General features: G+C 38.8%; 1 protein-coding gene across 4 annotated transcripts in view; it reads right to left on the bottom strand.

Moving 5' to 3' along the window:
* Positions 1 to 23,868, bottom strand: part of VRK2 (VRK serine/threonine kinase 2) — a 99,232-nt gene that overhangs the window by 30,447 nt on the left and 44,917 nt on the right. For all 4 annotated transcript variants that reach the window (XM_052648495.1, XM_052648497.1, XM_052648494.1 and 1 more), the window contains exon 8: positions 1,278 to 1,410. In XM_052648495.1, the coding sequence (XP_052504455.1) occupies positions 1,278 to 1,410 (133 nt within the window). The remainder of the gene's footprint in view (positions 1 to 1,277; positions 1,411 to 23,868) is intronic.

The following is a 23,868-nucleotide window of genomic DNA, read 5'->3' as shown; positions in this document are numbered from 1 at the left end:
ATGAGCTAATTTCCAACCCCCCAAATTTAACCTATGATTCTTCCTGAAAGGAAGAAGGTACACAACTGACACACCTGTTTCACTTTTTCAGTGGCCCACCTTAAACTAGAGTGGGTTTTAACTGCCCTCGAAAATGATCAAGACCCTCTACATTACATGGTCAATGGTCCTTTTAATAGAAAAGGCAATAATATACAGTTGTTTGCACCAACAAAAACTTGTTAGAAAGTATCAGTTTAGGGTAACAGTTCAACAGCCATTAACAAGTACAAATGTCTAACTGTCTTTTAGTAAAAATGAGGTCCATTTGAAGCTGTTTAAAAATTATTTATGTGGTTTAGTATATTTGAAAATACTTTTGTAAACAAAGTTTATGAATAATATAATTTTGAAAGCCAAAGTTTTTCAAGTCACCATTTTTTTTTTACTAGCATAACATTAGAATTGACTTTTTGTCTTGCTGACAGAGCAACTAAGAAAGTACAGTTGCATTGACCATATTGATTGTGAACAAAGCAACCATCAGTGGGGACTCCACACCATATATTTTCAATATTGAACTCCTACTTCCTTTTCCATGGCTTTCTGGGTCAGCTATTGGATTTGGACTGCAGTGTAATAAACAGCTAAGGTTTAATTAATGGTAAATGAATACAAGACATAGGTTATGACTTTAACTAATTAGGGAATTGTTGAATTAAGTCTGCCTTGGAATGCAAGGCAGTACAATCAATATCCAATAAAAGGACTATGTATGTAATTTACCTGCAAATGTGTTTCCAATACCATCAAAGTGAGTTTAAATAAGTAAGATATATGAAAGGTGACTAGGAGAGATTTCCACAAGTTAACACTTCATAGTTTCAGAAAAGACTTCCTTATTGTTGAGATGGTATCTTCTAAAGCTCTGATAAGAGCACAACGAAAAATAGGAATCATTCTTCACACATGTACCTGCACCAAATCTGAAAGTTCCTAAAGCATAAAAATTCAGTTGTTGATTTTCAAGTTTAACGTAAACAAACTAGTACTCTAGGCCGCTCCAAATGAGCATCAAATTTTGCTTACTTGACATCTTTTATTCTTTTTTTCACTTGTCAAAAGTGTGCATCTCTTCTCTCAGTTAGAAGAATATTTGTTGACATACAGGAATTCACTACTTTTGATAAAAATCTCCCCAATGTTCTCATTCTTCAAACTGACCAGGCGAAAAGGTCATTTCATGGAGCCTTAAGACTTTGTTCTAATTATTCTGAAATAAAAAAAAAGAAACCTACCTACTCCCTTGTGGGCATCCAAGCTGGTAAACTCTATTGTCCCGTTATGGCCTTTTTTAGGATTTTCCTGATACTGTTTGTGGGTCCCATTGGGACAATATCTGTAGGAAAGTCCATAATCTGCAAGATAAACCTGGAAGACGTGAACAGAAAAATGAATAATGTTTCTGTCCTTTGAAAATTTAACCTTTATAATTAAGTCTTAAGAAACTGATAGGTTAAGAGAACCTCAGATCTGTATTTTATTAAACCAAATGGTGCCTTCGGATAAAATCTATACAACTGGGGGCCATAACAATGAACTTTCTAACTTAAATCCTTACTTCAACATAGGCATATCTTGTTTCTGAGTTGACTTAGATTTTTATTCTTTTTATTCGGCTCTTAAATTCCCTTTCCTCCAGGTGGGCATGTAGATGTCATAAACCACAATATGTCTTTTTATCTATATTCATACAGCTTATGAGGATCAGCCTTTTTTCTTAGTAACCCCTCCCTGTAACATAAAACTATTTCAACAGGGAGGGGAGATGAGAATAATCTAAAAATTGTAAGCTAATATTACAGGAATCTCCATTAACAGGAAGCATAAAAACAGTGAACAGACTATAAGAGATAATGACTGTCAAAATTTTAAAAACAAACAAACAAAAAAACCAGCATCACGTTGTCCGTATTTAAGAATGGAACATCAATGCTGTACTTCTGGTCTTTCAGACCAATCCATATCATCACTGTTATCTTTGTAAGTCAGTCAGAATCTAAGCAGGGTATCCAAACAGAATATAGATTGTTGAAAAGTCAGATGGCAACTCAAGTGAATTTTCCTAAGGTTACCTTTGGAGAGAGAAAGAAGGGAGAGGAGAAGTAGTTTTACAGATAGAGCATACATTGAATAGGGAAGTGTTATGATTAGATGTTTATTCTAACACATATCAGATGGTAAAGAGTCAGTCTGCAATGCAGAAGACCTGGGTTCAATCCCTGGGTTGGGAAGATCCCCTGGAGAAGGGAATGGCACCAACTCCAGTTTTCTTGCCTGGAATATCCTACAGACAGAGCTGCCAGGCAAGCTACAGTCCATAGTGGTGCTAAGAGTCATATGCAACTGAAGCGACAGCATGCACGCACAGTCAGAATATTATACTTTCCACCTACATGTTACCATGATCCTCTCCCCTCTAAACCACTGGAAAAGAAAGCAGCTTCAACTTTTAAAATGGGTTGTTTCATATGTATTTCTTTAAAATTTAGGGAATAAGGCAACACTTCACAATGTTCAGCTTTAAGACAAGAGTATTAACATTAGAATACAACTGGAATTTTAAAAGATACCTATTAACTAAATTTTAATTGAAGTTGTTCGTTTCAGGACAGCCCAAGTAAAGATATTCTGAACTTCAAAATATAAACAACACAGTTTCCTTCATTTGCTGAAGAACATAGCTTGCTAGATTGTATGAAAACATGATATTTCAGTTTTGTCTCTCACTCACAGATGCCATTTCTCAACATGGCTTCAGGAGTAACTGCCCAAAGTAACTGCACTTCAGAATCAGATGTAAAACTGGTTGCTTGCTTTCACTATTTATGATGCATTTTTATCTTTATTTGAGAACTAAATAGACTTCACTTTGCAAAGTAGACATCCTGAGAATGTAGATATTGATAGCAAATGGAAAGGATCTCATTCAGTTCAACAGAGATATCAAAAGTTTTACAGATAAGAAAAAGCTAAGAGAATTCAGCACCACCAAACCAGCTTTACAATAAATGCTAAAGGATCTTCTCTAGATGGGAAACACAGAGAAGAAAAAGACCCTCAAAAACAAACCCAAAACAATTAAGAAAATGACTACTGGAACATACATATTGATAATTATCTTAAATGTAAATGAACTAAATGCTCCAACCAAAACACATAGACTGGCTGAATGGATAAAAAACAAGTCCTGTATATATACAAGAGACCCACTTCAGATCTAGGGGACACATACAACCTGAAAGTGAGGGGAGAGAAATAGCTATACCATGCAAATGGAAATCAGAGGAAAGCTGGAGTAGCAATACTTGTACCAGATAAAAAAGACTTTACAAAGTAAAGACTGCTACTAGAGATAAGAAAGGACACCACATAATGATCAAGGGATCAATCCAAGAATATACAACAATTATAAATATTTATGCACCAAACACAGGAGCACCTTAATACATAAGGCAAATGCTAACAGCTATAAAAGGGGAAATTGACAATAACACATTAATAGGGGGGGACTTTAACACCCACTTACATTAGTGGACAGAAAATACATAGACAGATCACCCAGAAAGAAAAAACAAAAAAGAAAACACAAGCTTTAAATGACACAATAGACCAAATAGATTTAACTGATATTTATAGGACATTCCACCCGAAAGCAGCAGAATACACTTTTTTTCTCCAGTGCATACAGAACATTCTCCAGCATAGATCACATACTGGGTCACAAATCAAGCCTTAGAAAGTTTAAGAGAATTGAAATTTCATCAAGTATCATTTCCATAATGCTATGAGATTAGAAATCAATTACAGGAAAAAAAAAAGCTATAAAAAAAAAATCACAAACACATGGCAAAGAAACACGCACCATTAAATAACTAATAGATCACTGAAGAAATTAAAGAGGAAATAAAAAGAATACATAGGAAAAAAAATGACAACAGAAACACAATGACTCAAACCTACGGGGTGCAGCAAAAGCAGTTATAAAAGGGAATTTTATAGCAATTCAATCTCACTTCAAGAAACATCTCAAATAAACAATCTAGCCTTATACCTAAAGCAACCAGAAAAAGATGAACAGATAAAACCCAAAGTCAGTAGAAGAAATCATAATGATCAGAGCAGAAATAAACAGAAATGTAGAAAACAAGAGCAAAGATCAATAAAACTCAAAGTCGGTCCTTAGAGAAGATAAGCAAAATTGATAAACTTTAAGCCAAACTATCAAGAAAAAAAGGGAGAGGACTCAAATCAATGAAATTAGACATGAAAAAGAAAGTACAACTGACACTGCAGAAATACAAAGGATCATAAGAGACTACTACAGGCAACTATATGCCAATAAAATGGACAACCTGGAAGAAAGAGACAAATTAATGGAAAGGTGCAACTTTTCAAGACTAAACCAGGAAGAATTAGAAAATGTGAGGATATCAATTACAAGTAATGAAATTGAAACTATAATTAAAAATCTTCTAAGAAACAACAGTCCAGGACCAGATGGCTTCACAGGTAAATTCTACCAAACATTTTAAGAGCTAACACTAATCCTTCTCAAACTCTTCCAAAAAATTACAGAGGGAGGAACACTCTCAAATTCATTCTGTGAGGCCACATTAGCCAGACACCAAAACCAGACAAAGATATCACGAAAAAAGAAAATTATAGACCAGTATCACTGATGAACATAAGATACTAAAATCCTCAACAAAATATTAGCAGACAGAATCCAAGAGCACATTAAAAGGATCATACACCATGATCAAGTGAAATCTATCCCAGGAATGCAAGGATTCTTCAATATACACAAAGCACTCAATGTTAATACCATATTAACAAATTAGAGAATAAAAGAACGATCTTCTCAACAGATGCAGGAAAAACTTTTGACAAAATTCAACACACATTTACGATAAAAACTCTCCAGAAAGTGGGCACAGAGGGAATCTACCTCAACATAATAAAGGCCATATATGACAAACCCACAGTAAACATCATTCTTAATGGTGAAAAACTGAAAGCATTTCCACTAGGATCAGGAATAAGACAAGCATGTCCACTCTTGCCACTCATATTCAACATCATTTTAGGAGTCCTAGTCATGGCAATCAGAGAAGAAACAGAAATAAAAGGAATATAAACTGGAAAATTAGAAATAAAACTGTTACTCTTTGCAGATGACATGATACTGTACATAGACAATCCTAAAGATGCCACTAGAAAACTACTAGAACTAATCTATGAATTTAGTAAAGTTGCAGGATACAAAATTAATGCACAGAAATGTCTTGCATTCCTTACAATAATAATGGAAGATCAGAAAGAGAAATTAAGGAAACAATTCCATTCACCACTGCAACGAAAAGAATAAAATATTTAGGAATAAATCTACCTAAGGAAGCAAAAGAACTATACTCAAGAAAACTATAAAACACTGATGAAAGAAATCAAAGATGACACAAACAGATGGACAAACATACCATGTTCTTGGATTGGAAGAATCAACACTGTCAAAATGAATGTACTACTCTAAGCAATCTATAGATTCAATGCAATCTCTATTAAATTGCTAAAGGCATTCTTCACAGAAGTTGAAGAAAAATTTTTACAGTTTTTATGGAAACACAAAAGACACCAAATAGCCAAAGCAATCTTGAAAAAGAAACACAGAGGCAAAGGAAGCAGGCTCCCCAATTCTGAACTATAGTAAAAAGCTACAGTAACCAAGACACTATGGTATTGGCACAAAAACAGAAATGTAGACTAATGGCACAGGATTAAAAAGTCCAGAGATAAACCCAGGCACCTATGGTCACCTACTCTATGACAAAGGAGGCAAAATGTACAACAGAGAAAAGACAGCCTCTTCAGTAAGTGGTTCTGTGAAAACTGGACAGTTACATGTAAAAAAAAAAAAAAAAAATGAAAGTAGAACATCACCAAACACCATACACAAAAATAAACTGAAAATGCATTAAAGACCTAAGCGTAAGACCAGACATTATATAACTCTTAGAGGAAAACCGAGGAAAAAACACTGACATAAACTACAGCAAGATCTTTTTTGACCTACCACCTCCTAATAAAAAACAAAAATAAACAAATGGGACCTAACAAAACTTAGAATATTTTGCACAGCAAAGGAAACCATAAACAAGAGGAAAACACAACCCTTAGAATGGGAGAAAATATTTGCAAATGAAGCAATGGACAAAGGATTAATCTCAAAAATATACAAACAACTCATGGAGCTCAATACAAAAAAGCTTCCCAGGTGGCACAAGTGGTAAAGAAGCCACCTGCCAATGCAGGAGACTTTTAAGAGACGTGGGCTTGAACCCTGGGTTGGGAAGATCCCTTGGAGGAGGGCATGGAAACCCACTCCAGTATTCTTGCCTGGAGAATCCCATGGACAGAGGAGCCTGGCGGACTACAAAGAGCTGGGGTTGCAAAGAGCTGGGGACAACTAAAGCAACTAAAGCAACTCAGCATACAGCATGCACATAGAGATCAACACAAAAAACAAACAACCCAAGCAAAAAATGGGCCTAAGATCTAAACAGGCATCTCTTCAAAGAAGACATACAGATGGCAGAGGCACATGAAAAGATGCTCAACATCACTAATTATTAGAAAAATACAAATCAAAACTACAAAGAGGTATCACCTCAAACTGGTCAGAATGGCCATCATCAAAAAATCTACAAACAGTCCATGGAACTTATAAATTCTATACAAAATGTACAAAATCGATACAGTCCATGGAATTCTCGAGGCCAGAATACTGGAGTGGGTAGCTTTTCTCTTCTCAAGGGTATCTTCCTAATCCAGGGATCGAACCCAGGTCACCTGCATTGCAGGCGGATTCTTTACCAGCTGAGACAAAAGGGAAGCCCAATTAATAGAAAAATACCAGTCAAAACTACAATGAGGTATCACCTCACACTGATCAGAATGGCCATCATCAAAAAATCTACAAACAATGCAATGCTGGACAGGATGTGGAGAAAAGGGAACCCTCTTGCACTGCTGGTGGAAATGTAGATGGATACAGGTCACTGTAGATAACAATATGGAGGTTCCTTAAAAAACTAAAAGTAGAACTACCACATGACCCAGCAATCCCAGTACTGGGCATATACCTTGAGAAAACCATAATTCAAAAGGACACATGTACCCCAATGTTCACAGCAGCACTATTTACAATAGCTAGGAGCCTGGTGGGCTGCAGTCCACGGGGTCACTAAGAGTCGAACACGACTGAGCGACTTCACTTTCACTTTTCACTTTCATGCACTGGAGAAGGAAATGGCAACCCACTCCAGTGTTCTTGCCTGGAGAATCCCAGGGACGGTGGAGCCTGATGGGCTGCCATCTATGGGGTCGCACAGAGTCAGACACGACTGAAGCTACTTAGCAGCAGCAGCAGCAGCAGGACATGGAAACAATCTAAATATCCATCTAAAGATTAATGGATAAAGATGTGGTACATATATACCACGGAGTATTACTCAGCCACCAAAAGAAACAATAAAGGGTCATATGTAGAGACATGAACGGACCTAGAGTTTGTCATACAGAGTGAAGTAAGTCGGAAAGAGATAAACAAGTATCTTATATTAACACATACATGTGCAATCTACAAAAACAGTGCTGATGAAACTATTTCCAGGGTAGGAATAGAGACACAAATGTAGAGAACAGACATGTGAGCACATGGCAGACAGGGAAGGGGATAGTGAGATGAACTGAGAAATTAGGATTGACTTGTGTAAAACAGATAGCTAGTGGAACATTTAAAAAACACAAGACACTCAGCTTGGTAGTCGGTGGTGACCTCGATGGGTATGATAGAGAAAGGGTGGGATGGAGGTCCAAGAGGGAGGAGATATATTTATACACAGAGCTGATTCACTTCATTGTACAGCAGAAGATAATACAGCATTGTAAAGCAATTATATTCCTATGAGACTCTTGCTAGGTAATCCTGGTTGTTGGTTTTTCCCTTTCATCACTTTTAATACATCCTGCCTTTCCCTTCTGGCCTACAGAGTTTTTGCTGAAAAATCGGCTAATAGCCTTAATGGGGATTCCCTTGTATGTTATTCAGTTTTGTTTTGTTCTCTTACAATCTTGTGAGACAGGTAGGGAAGATGTATCACTATACAGATTTAACAGATGAAAAATAATATGATACACCCAAATAATGTAAGTCATCCAAAACTCATTAAATTCAGCTTCTACAAAATATTTTATTGTTTTAGTGAATTTTTTGGCTGTCCCCTCCCCCTCAAAAAACATCTAATCTACACTAATACTTTCAAGGACTTTCAATTTTAATATTTTATTATTAAAAAGGTAGTATAGTGGCCATGGAGACACAACCTCATTAAGAAAGAACTGGTCTTTCATCTGAGGAGTGCAATAATCTGACAGCCTCCAGAGGCAGCGCCACTAGGACCCAGCACAGCATGTGAGCCGAAGCCACACTCTCCCCTGGCAGCTCCTACTAAAGAATGATCATGGCGGGAAGGCTCTGTGGCCATTTTTACCCAACTGGAGACTCTTCAAAGGGGACCCATTAGCTCTGGTGCTCCCTAATTGGCTGAGATTTTGTGGGAACTGTATCACAGTCTGCGCTCTCGGTGCCCAATCTTCCTGTTTCCTTCTCTTTCATAGGTGTCATTGCAACATCCCACTCTGAAAGCTTTCCTTGTCCAAACCCGCTTCCTCTCCTTTCATCTTTCTATTGTGCTGTGCTGTCGCTTCAGTTATGTCTGACTCTTTGCGATTCTATGGACTGCAGCCCACCAGGCTCCTCTGTCCATCTGATTCTCCAGGCAAGAATACTGGAGAAGATTGCTATGCCTTCCTCCAGGGGATCTTTCAGATCCAGGGATTGAACATGTGTTTCTTAGGTCTCCTGCACTGGCAGGCGGGTTCTTTACTGCTAGTGCCTTTCTCTTATACAGGTACTATATTCTCTCCCCTCAATAAAGAGCTTGTACTCCTAATGCTGTCTCCACATCTGTGTCTCTGAAAAATGAATTTGACACAGATAGTAAATTACAGCCCTGATTAAAAGCACTAAACTAATAAAGATGAAAAACAAATTAGCTTTTGATGACCATGAAAATCATAACTTTTCCTATACTAAATAGATCTGCCGCAAAAATCAACTTCCTATTTTACCTCGCCCAATTTACAACCATAGAGCTAGGCTCAGGTTTCCCTGATATCTCAGCTGGTAAGGAATCCACCTGCAATGCAGGAAACCCCAGTTCAATTCCTGGGTCGGGACGATCCCCTAGAAAAGGGATAGGTTACCCACTCCAGTATTCTTGGGCTTCCCGGGTGGCTCAAATGGTAAAGAATCTGCCTGCATTGTGGGAGACCTGGGTTTGATCCCTGTGTTGGGAAGATCCCTTGGAGAAGGGAAAGGTTACCCATTCTAGTATTCTGGCCTGGAGAATTCCATGGACTGTATGGTTGAGGCCAGGTTTTCATGTTCTACATTTAAATCTTTCCTTCCCTCTCCTTGCTTTCTTATGCTTACAGGATCTTATAACACTTTGTTTTTCCAAGTGGACCAGAGAGAGGAATGATTAAACAGCAGTGTGTGATAACTCTTCCTTGCAGTGAATCACACCGGAAGGGGAAGGGCCTTTGTCTTCAGTTCAGCACCCCTCCAGGAACACCCCAAGGGCTCTTCTCCACTTCCTACCATATCTCCTGGATTGACACCTCACACTTCCAAGGTCCACCACTCATACCTGAATCCTATTCTGGTAAGTAGACCCTTTTAAACACAAGGCTACTCATTGGGTTTTCATTTGTGTTCAGATGGATTTACTATTTAAAAATGTACAGTTATTTAGCTTTTATTTATGCCTTGGTTCCACATGTATAGGCTATAAACTCCTATAGGACAATGATAATGATATATACATTTTTATATACATGACAGCACCTACTCTGAAGTCTTCTGCACAGGAAGCTTAAATGAAATTTTATTGATCTGACTTGATAGTAATAATTGGACAAATAGAAGTAAATCTCTTTCAACAGCCACCTGAGTGCCAGGCATGATCAAATATGAAGAATCATACATTTTTAAAATGAAAGAAAAACAAAATGAATGCATATGATTGAATACTTGCTATGCAAAGGCAATATGCGCTTTACAGAAGTCAAATTCTTTAACCCTCATGACCCTAAGAGCAAGCTATTTTAAGATACCTTGAGGATGAGAAAAGATGATGAGTGAGTTTGGGTTCTCTGTGCAAAACAAATAAACCTACAGCAACTGGCAAAGTTGAGATCAGAATCTAAATCGGCCTAACCAGAAGACTGAGATTTTTTCCAATGACTCACAAAGAGGAAGGAGGGATAACACCAGCACATCTAGAAGTAACATCTACTCTGAAAAAAGCCTAACAGATTTTAAAATAATAATATTTTAGAGTAGGGGTGGAGACAGGTTATTTCCTAATTGGGGAACTCAAAGAACAAAGTGACACTGAGTTGGGCCTTGAAAAATATTTAAGATTTTCACGAACAGAGATAGGGAAGAGGAGATAAAACAAGGAAAACCAGGGCTGGATTAGTGTCTGCTGGGAGTGTAGAGGTTATTAGAAACACATTACAAGCCAGGAAAAAAAAAAAAAACAACCAGTTATAATGGGTTTATAGGAAGCTTTGAAAACCATGCTAAGAAGCTGGGACACAATTTCTGCAGGCAGAAAGAAGTCACCAAAGTTTTTTGGCAAGAAATAATATTATCAATGCTGGCAGCATCATAATGGGGAAATGAAAGCAGAGACTCCATTTAGGAAAATATGGTAACAGTCCAGGCAAGAGACAATGAGAGGCTGGAGTAGGGCACTAGTGAACAAAGAAAGACAAAGAGAACAGTAAGAGGACTGAGAGTCAAAAGTAACTCTAAAAACAGTGTGGCTAGTTGAGTGAGGATTCAATGACCTGGCAAAAAGAGAAAAGGAGGAAGAAGAGAAGATTCAGATAGAAAATGATTTACTCATCTTTCTATCAAAAGCAAACTGGTTGACTGATGGCTAACACACTAATTCCACTAGTTTCTGCTTCTCTCAGTTTATGTAGATCTGAATGATAGATTCACAGATGATGGAAAACATAAAGGACCTCCTTCCCATCAAGAGTCAAATCTGCTGCCCTCCTGTTCCTCAAGCAACCGGGAAACCTAAGTACCAGGCAGCCAGAACAGCTCATACAGAAGCATTTCTCAGCTCCTGTATGACAGACAGCAAAGTGTGAGGTGGAGAAGCGGGTGCAAGAGATAACAGAGCTGGAACAGAAAAAAAGATGTTAATGTGGACAAATGCCATTGCTCATTGAGATGTGAACACTCATCATATTACAACTTAACCTCCACTTTGCAGATTCACATTAAAGAGGTGTGGATACAGTCCCAAAATGTGATTCACTTTTCAAGAACTTAAATCTCTCCTGTTGTAAAATCTAATCACCTTATCATAATTTAGACTATTTTATACAATTAAAGTCTTTTAAGTAGCATATCCTGTTGTAGCAAGAAATGTGTCTTAAACTCTCATCAGAGACTGATGGAAATTATACTATGGAGGGAGATAGTCACTATTCATGACTTTCTTTAATCGCAATTTAGAAAACACTTTCGAAACTGGAGGAAAATATATAGACTTATTCAGCAACTTTAGAGGCTCTTATTAAAAAAAAGACAGCATTTATCTTATTTCAATAGCACATAATATTTTCCTATTCTCTCAACAAGATACCATAATGTGAAAATCTTCACAATAAACTAAATGCTTACTGACTAATGGAAACCACTACATGCCAAAAGGGGAATGAAGCATGGAATGAATAAGCAGCATGTTTATGTTCACAGAAGTCATTCATATCTACCAGAAACCTATATGCAGCCTCATAGATGCTACTACATTTTGATATAAATCGCTCTTTTTATTCTTTTATTATACGGTACTTTGTTTTTACTCAACTTCCCCATCTTCCTTTTGCCATTAACACAATACTGCAGATGACACTGTGTCCTATTAATAATAGCCTAGACAACAGAATATGACTTTTAAAAGGCGCCAGGTTACTTTTCAAACATGGGATTTATTAGAATAAATATTAAGGTATATTTTTCAAAAATACAGTTTGATCTTACATACTGTTTGCATGTACTTTATATGTTGGGTTTTTCTCTTCTCCTCCTATATCTCACAACTGGAGTTGTATCTTTTTTCCTTTATATTTAATATTTATATTTATTTAAATAATAAAATTTATTATTTATTAATATTAATAAATATTTAATATTCACTGTGATTAAGAGACTTAAAGACACATCCATGAAGTTATCATGTGAAGCAAAAGCAGAAAGCTGTGCCTTTTCACTGTCTCTTCACTCCATCTACTGTTCCATGATACCCAAGTCTATGACTCCTTGAAATGGGGCCATAAATTTAAGTATCATAACAAAACGCTGAGTTATATTTAGGGATTTTCCTAATGATACTAGCATTTTGACCCTATAACCTCTTATATTCCAACCTGCTCTCCTATTCCAACCTGGTTCTTCAAGCAATATCTGGAAGCCTATTTGATCCAAGATGGTTGGGCTATAACTTAATATGGTTTCCAGACTTTGGGGGGGAAATTCCCTCAATAATACATAGGTTAACAATTGCCTCTTTACTAAAACTGCCACATTTACAAAATGAAATTTTTTCAATTATAGTCAGTTTCCAATTTGTTCTTCTGACACAAGTTCTCAATTATATAAAAGAACCTACAATACCTTCTCTTTCTGATTTGCAATTGATATGAAAGTGCTTGTGTTTGTCCTTAAACAAAATAAACAAAGAGGATGATCTGAATTGCATTCAATTTACAATCTTCCTTTTTGTCTAAATCAAACAGAAGCTTAAGACTTTGCAATATGTTGGTAAGCAGGTAAACATTATTATCGGGCTGGTGGGATCTGATTTCAGAACTTTCACAGGACACACGGGGAAACAGACTTCTGGAAGGCACAAAATCTTGTGTGCACCAGGACCCAGGGGAAAGGAGCAGTGATCCCACAGGCGATTGAGCCAGCCCAGCTGCTGAGTGTCTGAGGGTCTCCTGTGGAGGTGTGGGTTGGCAGTGTCTGCTGTAGGGACACGGGCACTGGCAACAGCAGTCGTGGGAGGCACGTGTTGGCGTAAGTACTCTGAGGTTGCCATTAACCCTACCACAGAGCTTAAACACTCCAGGACTAGGTTGCCTCAGGCCAAACAACTAACAGGGAGGGAGCACAGCCTCACCCATCAGACAAATGTATTAAAGATTTACTGAGCATAGGTCTGCCCACCAGAGCAAGACCCACTTTTCCCCACAGCCAGTCCCTCCCATCAGGAAGCTTGCATAAACCCACAGCCTACAGAATGAAAACCACAATTACAGAAAGCTAACCAAAATGATCATGTGGACCACAGCCTTGTGTAACTCGATGAAGCCGTGGGCCATGCCATGCAGAGCTACCTAAAGTGGACAGGTCATGGTAGAGAGTTCTGACAAAACATTTACTGGAGAAGGGAATGGCAAACCACTCCAGTATTCCTGCCTCAAGAATCCCATGAATAGTATGCAAAGGCAAAAAGACATGACACCAGAAGATTAGACCCCAGGTCAGTAGGTGTCCAAAATGCACCGGGGAAGAGTGGAAAAATAGCTCCGGAAAGAAAGGGAGGCTGCGCCAAAGCAGAAATGATGCTCAGTTGTGGATGCGTCTGGTAGTAAAAGAAAAGTTTGATGCTGTAAAGAACAATATTGCACAGGAACCTAGAATATCAGGTCCATCAGTGCAGTTCAGTCGCTCAGTTGTGTCTGACTCTTTGCGACCCCATGGATTGCAGCACGCCAGGCAAGCTTCCCTGTCCGTCACCAACTCCCAGAGCTTGCTCAAACTCACGTCCATAGAGTCAGTTATGCCATCCAACTACCTCATTATCTGTCATCCCCTTCTCCTTTTGCCTTCAATCTTTCCCAGCATCAGGGTCTTTTCCAATGAGTCAGTTCTTTGCATCAGGGGGCCAAAGTACTATAGCTTCAGCTTCAGCATCAGTCCTTGCAATGAATATTCAGGACTGATTTCCTTTAGGATTGACTGGTTTAATCTCCTTGCAGTCCAAGGAATTCTCAAGAGTCTTCTCCAACACCACAGTTCAAAAGCATCAATTCTTCAGCTTTAGGTATATGGTTCAGGTTAGGTCCATGAATCAAGGGAAATTTGATATGCTTAAGCAGGTGATGGCAAGAGTGAACATTGACAGTTTAAGAATCAGTGAACTAAAGTGGAAGGCAATGGGTGAATTTGATAGAGATGACCATTATATTTACTACTGTTGGGCAAGAATCCCTTGGAAGAAATGGAGTAGCCTTCATAATCAAAAAAATACAGTACTTGGGTAGAGTTTCAAAAACAACAGAATGATCTCGGTTTGCTTCCAAGGAAAACCATTCAACATCACAGTAATCCAAGTTTATGCCCAACCACTAATACTGAAGAAGTTGAATGTTTCTACACATGGACATCACCAGATGGTAAACACCAAAATCAGATTGATTATATTCTATGCAGCCAAAGTTGGAGAAGCTCTATACAGTCAACAAAAACAAGACCAGGAGCTGACTGTGGCTCAGATCATGAACTCCTTATTGCCAAATTCAGCCTTAAATTGAAGAAAGTAGGGAAAACCGCTAGACCATTCAGGTATGACCTAAATCAAATCCCTTATGATTATACAGTGGAAGTGAGAAACAGATTTAAGGGCCTAGATCTGATAGATAGAGTGCCTGATGAACTATGGAATGAGGTTTGTGACAGTGTACAGAAGACAGTGATCAAGACCATCCCCATGGAAAAGAAATGCAAAAAAGCAAAATGGCTGTCTGGGGAGGCCTTACAAATAGCTGTGAAAAGAAGAGAAGCAAAAAGCAAAGGAGAAAAGGAAAGATATAAGCATCTGAATGCAGAGTTCCAAACAATAGCAATGAGAGATAAGGAAGCCTTCTTCAGCGATCAATGCAAAGAAATTGAGGAAAACAACAGAATGGGAAAGACTAGAGATCTCTTTAAGAAAATTCGAGATACCAAGGGAACATTTCATGCAAAATGGGCTCAATAAAGGACAGAAATGGTAGGGACCTAACAGAAGCAGAAGATATTAAGAAGAGGTGGCAAGAATACACAGAATAACTGTACAAAAAAGATCTTCATGACCCAGCTAATCATGATGATGTGATCACTAATCTAGAGCCAGACATCTTGGAATGTGAAGTCAGGTGGGCCTTAGAAAGCATCACTATGAACAAAGCTAGTGGAGGTGATGGCATTCCAGTTGAGCTATTTCAAATCCTGAAAGATGATGCTGTGAAAGTGCTGCACTCAACATGCCAGCAAATTTGGAAAACTCAGCAGTGGCCACAGGACTGGAAAAGGTCAGTTTTCATTCCAACCCCAAAGAAAGGCAATGCCAAAGAATGCTCAAACTACCGCACAATTGCACTCATCTCACACGCTAGTAAAGTAATGCTCAAAATTCTCCAAGCCAGGCTTCAACAATATGTGAACCGTGAACTCCCTGATGTTCAAGCTGGTTTTAGAAAAGGTGGAGAAACCAGAGATCAAATTGCCAACATCCGCTGGATCATGGAAAAAGCAAGAGGGTTCCAGAAAAACATCTATTTCTGCTTTATTGTCTATGCCAAAGCCTTTGACTGTGTGGATCACAATAAACTGTGGAAAATTCTTCAAGAGATGGGAATACCAGACCACCTGATCTGCCTCTTGAGAAACCTGTATGCAGGTCAGGAAGCAACAGTTAGAACTGGACATGGAACAACAGACTGATTCCAAATAGGAAAAGGAGTATGTCAAGGCTGCATATTGTCACCCTGCTTATTTAACTTCTATGCAGAGTACATCATGAGAAACACTGGACTGGAAGAAACACAAGCTGGAATCAAGATTGCCGGGAGAAATATCAATAACCTCAGATATGCAGATGACACCACCCTTATGGCAGAAAGTGAAGAGGAGCTAAAAAGCCTCTTGATGAAAGTGAAAGAGGAGAGCGAAAAAGTTGGCTTAAAGCTCAACATTCAGTAAACGAAGATCATGGCATCCAGTCCCATCACTTCATGGGAAATAGATGGGGAAACAGTGGAAACAGTGTCAGACTTTATTTTGGGGGGCTCCAAAATCACTGCAGATGGTGATTGCAGCCATGAAATTAAAAGACACTTACTCCTTGGAAGAAAAGTTATGACCAACCTAGATAGCATATTCAAAAGCAGAGACATTACTTTGCCGACTAAGGTCCATCTAGTCAAGGCTACGGTTTTTCCTGTGGTCATGTATGGATGTGAGAGTTGGACTGTGAAGAAGGCTGAGCACCGAAGAATTGATGCTTTTGAACTGTGGTGTTGGAGAAGACTCTTGAGAGTCCCTTGGACTGCAAGGAGATCCAACCAGTTCATTCTGAAGGAGATCAGTCCTGGGATTTCTTTGGAAGGACTGATGCTAAAGCTGAAACTCCAGTACTTTGGCCACCTCATGCGAAGAGTTAACTCATTGGAAAAGACTCTGATGCTGGGAGGGATTGGAAGCAGGAGGAGAAGGGGACGACCGAGGATGGATGGCTGGATGGCATCATGGACTCGATGGACGTGAGTCTGAGTGAACTCCGGGAGATGGTGATGGACAGGGAGGCCTGGCGTGCTGCGATTCATGGGGTCGCAAAGAGTCGGACACGACTGAGCGACTGAACTGAACTGAATGGTTCTATGAAGAGCTACAAGACTTTCTAGGATTAACACATGCACACACACACAAACACACACACAAAGATGTCCTTTTCATCCTAGGGGATTGGAATGCAAAAGTAGGAACTGAAGAAATACCTGGAGTAACAGGCAAGTTTGGCCTTGGACACAAGATGAAGCAGGGCAAAGGCTAACATTCTCTTTGCCAAGAGAATACACTGGTCATAGCAAACACCCTCTTTCAACAACACAAGAGACAACTCTACATACGGACATCATCAGATGGCAAACACAGAAATCAGACTGATTATATTCTTTGCAGCCAAAGATGAAGAAGCTCTATACAGTCAACAAAAACAAGACATGAGCTGAGCTCAGATCATCAGTTCCTTATGGTAAAATTCAGGCTTAAACTGAAAAAAAAAAAAAAAATAGGGAAAAGCATAAGCCACTCAGGTACACCCTATATTAAATCCCTTATGACTATACAGTAGAAATGACAAATAGATTCAAGGGATTAGATCTGGTAGACAAAGTGCCTAAAGAACTATGGATGCAGGTTCATAACAATGAAGAGGAAGCAGTGACCAAAACCACCGCAAAGAAAAAGAAACGCAAGAAGCCAAAGTGGCTGTCTGAGGAGGCCTAACAAGTAGCTGAGAAAAGAAGAGTAACAAAAGATAAAGGAGAAAGGGAAGGATATACCTAACTAAATGCAGAGTTCCAGAGAATAGCCGAGAGATAAGAAACCCTTACTAAGTGAACAGTGCAAAGAAACAGAAGAAAACAACTAGAGATACAAAGGGGATATTTCATGGAAAGATGGGCACAATAAAGGACAGAAATGGCAAGGACCTAACAGAAGCAGAAGAGATTAAGAAGAGATAGCAAGAATATATAGAAGAACTATACAAAAAAGGTCTTAATGACCTAGATAACTACAATGGTGTGGGCACTATCTAGAGCCAGGCATCATGGGGTGTGAAGTCAAGCAGGCATTACTTAAGCATTACTATGAACAAAGCGAGTGGAGGTAACGGAATTCTAGCTGAGCTATTCCAAATTCTAAAAAGATGATGCTGTTAAAGTGCTGCACTCAGATGCCAATAAATCTGGAAAACTCAACAGTGGCCTCAGGAATGGAAAAGGCCAGTTTTCATTCCAATCCCAAAGAAAGGCAATGACAGAAAATATTCAAGTGAAAGTTGCTCAGTCGTGTCCAACTCTGCAACCCCATGACTATAGCCTGCAGGCTTCTCTGTCCATGGAATTCTCCAGGCCAGTAAACTGGAGTGGGTAGCTATTCCCTCCTCCAGGGGTTCTTCTCAACCCAAGGATCGAACCCAGGTCTCCCATATTGCAGGTGTATTCTTACCATCTGAGCCACTAGGGAAGCCAAAGAATACTGAGGGGGTAGTCTATCCCTTCACCAGCATCTCTCTCGACCCAGGAATCGAACCAGCAATATTGCAGGCATATTCTTTACCAGCTGAGCTACCAGGGAAGCCTGAAGAATGTTCAAACTACTGTACAACTGCACTCATTTCACATGCTCACAAGGTAATAAAATCTTTCAAGCTAGGCTTCAGCAATATGCGAACCAAGAACTTCCAGATGTACAAGCTAGATTTAGAAAAGGCAGAGGAAATCATCAATATCACTGGATCACAGAAAAAGCAAGGGAATTCCCAAAAAACATCTACTTTTGCTTCATCGACTACACTAAAGACTTTTGTCGATCACAACAAACCATGGAAAATTCTGAAAGAGATGGGAATACCAGACCACCTTACCTGCCTCCTGAGAAACCTGGATACTGATCAAGAAGCAACAGTTAGAACCAGACATGGAACAACAGACTGGTTCAAAATTGAGAAAGGAGTATGACAAGGCTGTCTATTGTTTCCCTGCTTATTTAACGCATATGTAGAGTACATCATGCAAAATGCTGGCCTGGATGAATTACATATTGGAATTAAGACTGCCGGGAGAAATATCAACAACCTCAGATATGCAGATGATACCACTCTAGTGACAGAAAGTGAAAGGGAACTGAAGAGCCTCTTGATGAGCATGAAAGAGGAGAGTAAAACAGTTGACTAAAAACTCAACAGTCAAAAAATGAAGATCATGGCATCTGATCCCATTACTTCATGGCAAATAGACAGTGAAAAAGTGGGAACAGTGGCAGATTTTATTTTCTTGGTTTCCAAAATCACTATGGACAGTGACTGCAGCCACAGAATTAAAAGACACTTGCTCCTTGGAAGAAAAGCTATGACAAACCTAGACAGTGTATTAAAAAGCAGAGACATTACTTTGCCAACAAAGGTCTGTCTAGTCAAAGCTACGGTTTTTCCATTAGTCATGTATGGATGTGAGAGTTGGATCATAAAGAAGGCTGAACACTGAAGAATTGCTGCTTTCGAACTGAGGAGCTGGAGAAGACTCTTGAGAATCCCCTAGACAGCAAGGAGATCAAGTCATTCCTAAAGAAAATCAATCCTGACTACTCACTGGAAGGACTGCTGCTGAAGCTGAAGCTCCAATACTCTGACTACCTGATGCAAAGAGCCAACTCATTGGAAAAGACTCTGATGCTGAGAAAGACTGAGAGCAGGAGGACAAAAGGGTGACAGAGGATGAGATGGCTGGATGGCATTCAAGGGACATGAGTCTGAGCAAACTCCAGGAGATAGTGAAGAACAGGGAAGCCTGAAGTGCTGTAGTCCATGGGTCACAAAGAGTTGGACATGACTTAGTGACTGAACAACAAAGCATTATCAGAGCTTGTATCTTTAACAGAAGATACAAAATAATAGCTGGTATAATTTGACTGTGATTACTATATTATAAAAAGTTTCACTTTACAAAGCAAGTTGTGTTTACATAAAACACAGTTACCTAAACATTTAAAAGCATCTCCTTGCTCTACATTAACTACAAATTCTATTCATTTCCAAGACACTGTTGAAATTGTCAGCAATCATGCCATTCTTAAGTGTATTTCCCCTTGAGGGGTCCACAGTTGTTGTCTGTTTCTGTGATGTCATGAAGCATGTTGCTGTTGTTGTTTAGTCGCTCAGTCGTGTTCAACTCTTTGTGACCCCATGGACTACAGCAAGCCAGGCCTCCCTGTCCCATTTCCCAGAGTTTTCCCAAATTCATGTTCACTGCATCATTTGATGCCATCCAATCATCTCATCCTCTGTAGCCCTCTTCTGCCTTCAATCTTTCCCAGCATCAAGGACTTTTCCAATGAGATGGCTGTTCCCATTAGGTGAAACTCCAAAGTACTGGAGTTTCAACTTTAGCATCAGTCCTTTCAATGGGTATGCAGGGTTGATTTCCTTTAAGAATGACTGGTTTGATCTCCTTGCTGTCCAAGGGACTCTCAAGAGTCTTCAGCAACACCACAGTTCAAAAGCATCAATTATTCGGTGCTCTGCCGATACGGTTCATCTCTCACAACTGCACATAACTACTGGAAAGACCATAGCCTTGACTATATGGAGCTTTGCTGGAGCTTTGTTGGCAAAGAAACATCTTTGCTTTTTAACACACTGTCTAGGGCCCTTGTAACTCAGCTGGTAAAGAATCTTCCTGGGAGACCTGGGTTCAATCCCTGGGTTGGGAAGATCCCCTGGAGAAGGGAAAGGCTACTCACTCCAGTATTCTGGCCTCGAGAATTCCATGGACTGTATAGTCTGTGGGGTTGCAAAGAGTTGTACACAACTGAGCAACTGTCACTCACTAGGTTTGTCACAGCATTCCAGCCAAGAAGTAATCATCTAATTTCATGGCTGTGCAGCACATGGCATTTTAGTTCCCCAACCAGTGATTGAACTAGGGCTGTTACAGTGAAAATGCCAAGTCCTAACCACTGGACCACTAGGAAATTTCCAGTTCACAGTTTAACAGCCCCTAAACCATGGTGGCTCAGGCAGTAAAGAATACACCTGCAATGCGGGAGACCTGGGTTCAATCCCTGGGTTGTGAAGACCCCCTGGAGGAGGGCATGGCAACCCATTCCAGTATTCCTGCCTGGGGAATCTCCATAGACAGAGGAGCCTGGGGGGATACAATCCATGGGGTCGCAAAGAGTCAGACACAACTGAGCACAGCACAGCAGATACAGGCATACCTCTTAATCCAGCCAGTTTATACAGTTCAATGAGTTAACTCAGAATTCAGAAATGCCACTTTCCCATATTAACTAGTAAATAAAACCATATTCAGCCCTTAACAGGTTCTCAGAGTCTCAGTACTGGGAAATAAGCTTTATAAAAGATTAATTTTAAATATGGATACCATGGCTTTCAAATTATATTATGATGTTTCTCTTCAATAATTTCCCACCCATCATCACCCTCCAATAATGACTCCAATAGTCTATATTCATATACCTGTCATTTGGAAAGTACTTTGAAATAAGAATTTTTATATGGAGCTAATCTGATTCAAATCAGACATCTTATTATAATACATACATGTACAGAAATTTTAATTATAGGAACACTATTAAATATCAGATAAGAAAGCTAGAAATACATTTGATTACTTAAATAATTTTAAAGTAATAAATTGGAGTACAGTAAAACTTGGTAGTATTAACACATTACAGAATGTTAGATGGAAATAAAATTTGGAGCTGACTTTACTTGACAAATCATTCTGAAAGGATTCCAAAACAGAAAGTTTGTAGAAATGATCTATGAATAGCAGATACATGCAACCTGTTAAATCTTTAAAACAATATATCCATATGATAAATAATTACACTGAGATAAAATGCCAATGAAAGTGTATATTTTAAAAATAATTCTATTAATATAAAACTCATAAAATATTAATTTTCAAAGTTAAAATACCTAAAATCATAGCAACAATTTTCAAAGTCTTATTGCCCAACTGAAGAAATACAGCAGAAACTCACTAGGAAGAAAGAAAATAACATGCACGTTATTGTACACTTTAAGTGACTATAAACACTACCATGTTATTTAATCTGCAGCATAATCCTATACATGCAATATCAAAATATTTTAAAGTAGCCTTGCCAGCTGTACCATCTAGCAATATTATGGTATCATCAAGTTAAGATCATATAATGCTACTCTGGAAATAATAAAATACAGAGGAATGTTACCAGGACTATATACGTTCAACAAAGGAAATGCTCTCTCTAAATGGTAACCAGATAGGTTCACATACCATGTAAAATTCTTATAAACACAAATTCACACTCCATCTTATAAGTAACTGTGATGGATAAATGGATTATGTTAGAATCCCCTCTAACAAACAGTGAACAAGCAGCTTTAATGAAGCTTATGACCCTATCCTATGGATATCCTAGAGAATCTGAAAGCAAGCATTTTGCCAGCAGACACAGGTCAGGTGCTACAATTCCTGCTCTCATATCATTAAATTGTTTTTCTAAATTTGAACTTTTTAACTTCTTTAGCTATATAACAGCAAGCAACACGTTGAAAACAGTTTAAGAAACATCACCTTTGGTAATGTGTATTAAGCACTTGGAAAACACGTTTTCAGAGAATTACAGCCTTTTACAGCAAGAAGAAACTTTTGAGTTCACTTAGCCAGAGCTCCACGTTTTACAGAAAAAAAAGCCAAAATCCACCCAGGTGAAATAACTTTCTGAAAGCTGCAGTTCAAAGTGTTAGACCTGGGACCAGAACCTGGTCTCCTGACTTTCGGTCCAACACAAATCTCAGTAATCGAACAAGTGTTTATAAAAATTGCAACTTTCCTATGGTATATTGATCACTCCAGATGTTGACATGAAGAATTGTTCCCCTGTACCAATGAGGGCCATCCCCTTCAATTTAGTAGGAACTCTGGGGCAGAAACACATGGGGCATGGTGAGGTCAAAGAGCTGAATAATCAAGTACCACTTAGTCCTGGTACTAAGTCAGAGGTATCAGCCTCCTGTCCTAAGAAGTCAATGAAGTATTTCTTAAAGGGTTATTAATAAAGGAACACTAACCAAGGTGCTGTAAGGAATTCAAAAAGAGGAAGAGAAGTATACCTTCCTAAACATAAACCTCAAGCCTCCTCATTATTCTTGTTCAGAATATAAGACAAAACAAGACAAGTGAGATTTTACTTTAACATTTTGCTCATTTAAAATACACATTAGAAGATCAAGGATGTTAGAAATGGAGATCAGTGCAGAAGAATCATTAAGGAAGTCTTCAGGTAAGAGCTGGGATGTAAGCTTTGCCTGAAAAGAATAATGTGCTTTTGATGGCCTTCCACACATGAGGAGCACATCAGCACCAATGAAATAAAAAGACGGGCACAAACCATCATTTAAGCTAAAATGCTTCAACTTCCTTTGCTAGTGATGCTGGGAGATGCAGCCAAATGAATAGTTCAGTTCAGTTCGGTTCACTTCAGTCACTCAGTCACGTCCGACTCTTTGTGACGTCATGAATTGTAGCACGGCAGGCCTCCCTGTCCATCACCAACTCCTGGTGTTTGCCCAAACCCATGTCTATCGAGTTGGTGATGCCATCCAGCCATCTCATCCTCTGTCGTCCCCTTCTCCTCCTGTCCCCAATCCCTCCCAGCATCAGTGTCTTTTCCAATGAGTCAACTCTTTGCATGAGATGGCCAAAGTATTGCAGTTTCAGCTTCAGCATCAGTCCTTCCAATGAACACCCAGGACTGATCTCCTTTAGCATGGACTGGTTGGATTCATTGGCAAAACCACTACTCAGTATCATTTCTCGTAATACTATTTTAAAGAATTTTTAAATCAAACCAGTATATTTGATTTCCATTTCTTCTACAAAGTACAATAGGGAAGCCCAATATTAGCACTAAAGAATGAAAAACAAAGATTCTTTCATATCTTGTCTAAAATATTTTAAAATATCTGATTAAAACAGAGATGATGTAAAGAAGCACCTAAAAATCCTCGATTTTTTTAAAATGAGAGTTTTCCATAGATAAAGTTGGTGGTTTTT

This window comes from Budorcas taxicolor, chromosome 11, assembly GCF_023091745.1.
Source record: "Budorcas taxicolor isolate Tak-1 chromosome 11, Takin1.1, whole genome shotgun sequence".
Lineage (NCBI taxonomy): Eukaryota > Metazoa > Chordata > Mammalia > Artiodactyla > Bovidae > Budorcas > Budorcas taxicolor.
The sequence above is the reverse complement of the archived record's forward strand: the minus strand, read 5'-3'. Positions and strand labels throughout refer to the sequence as shown.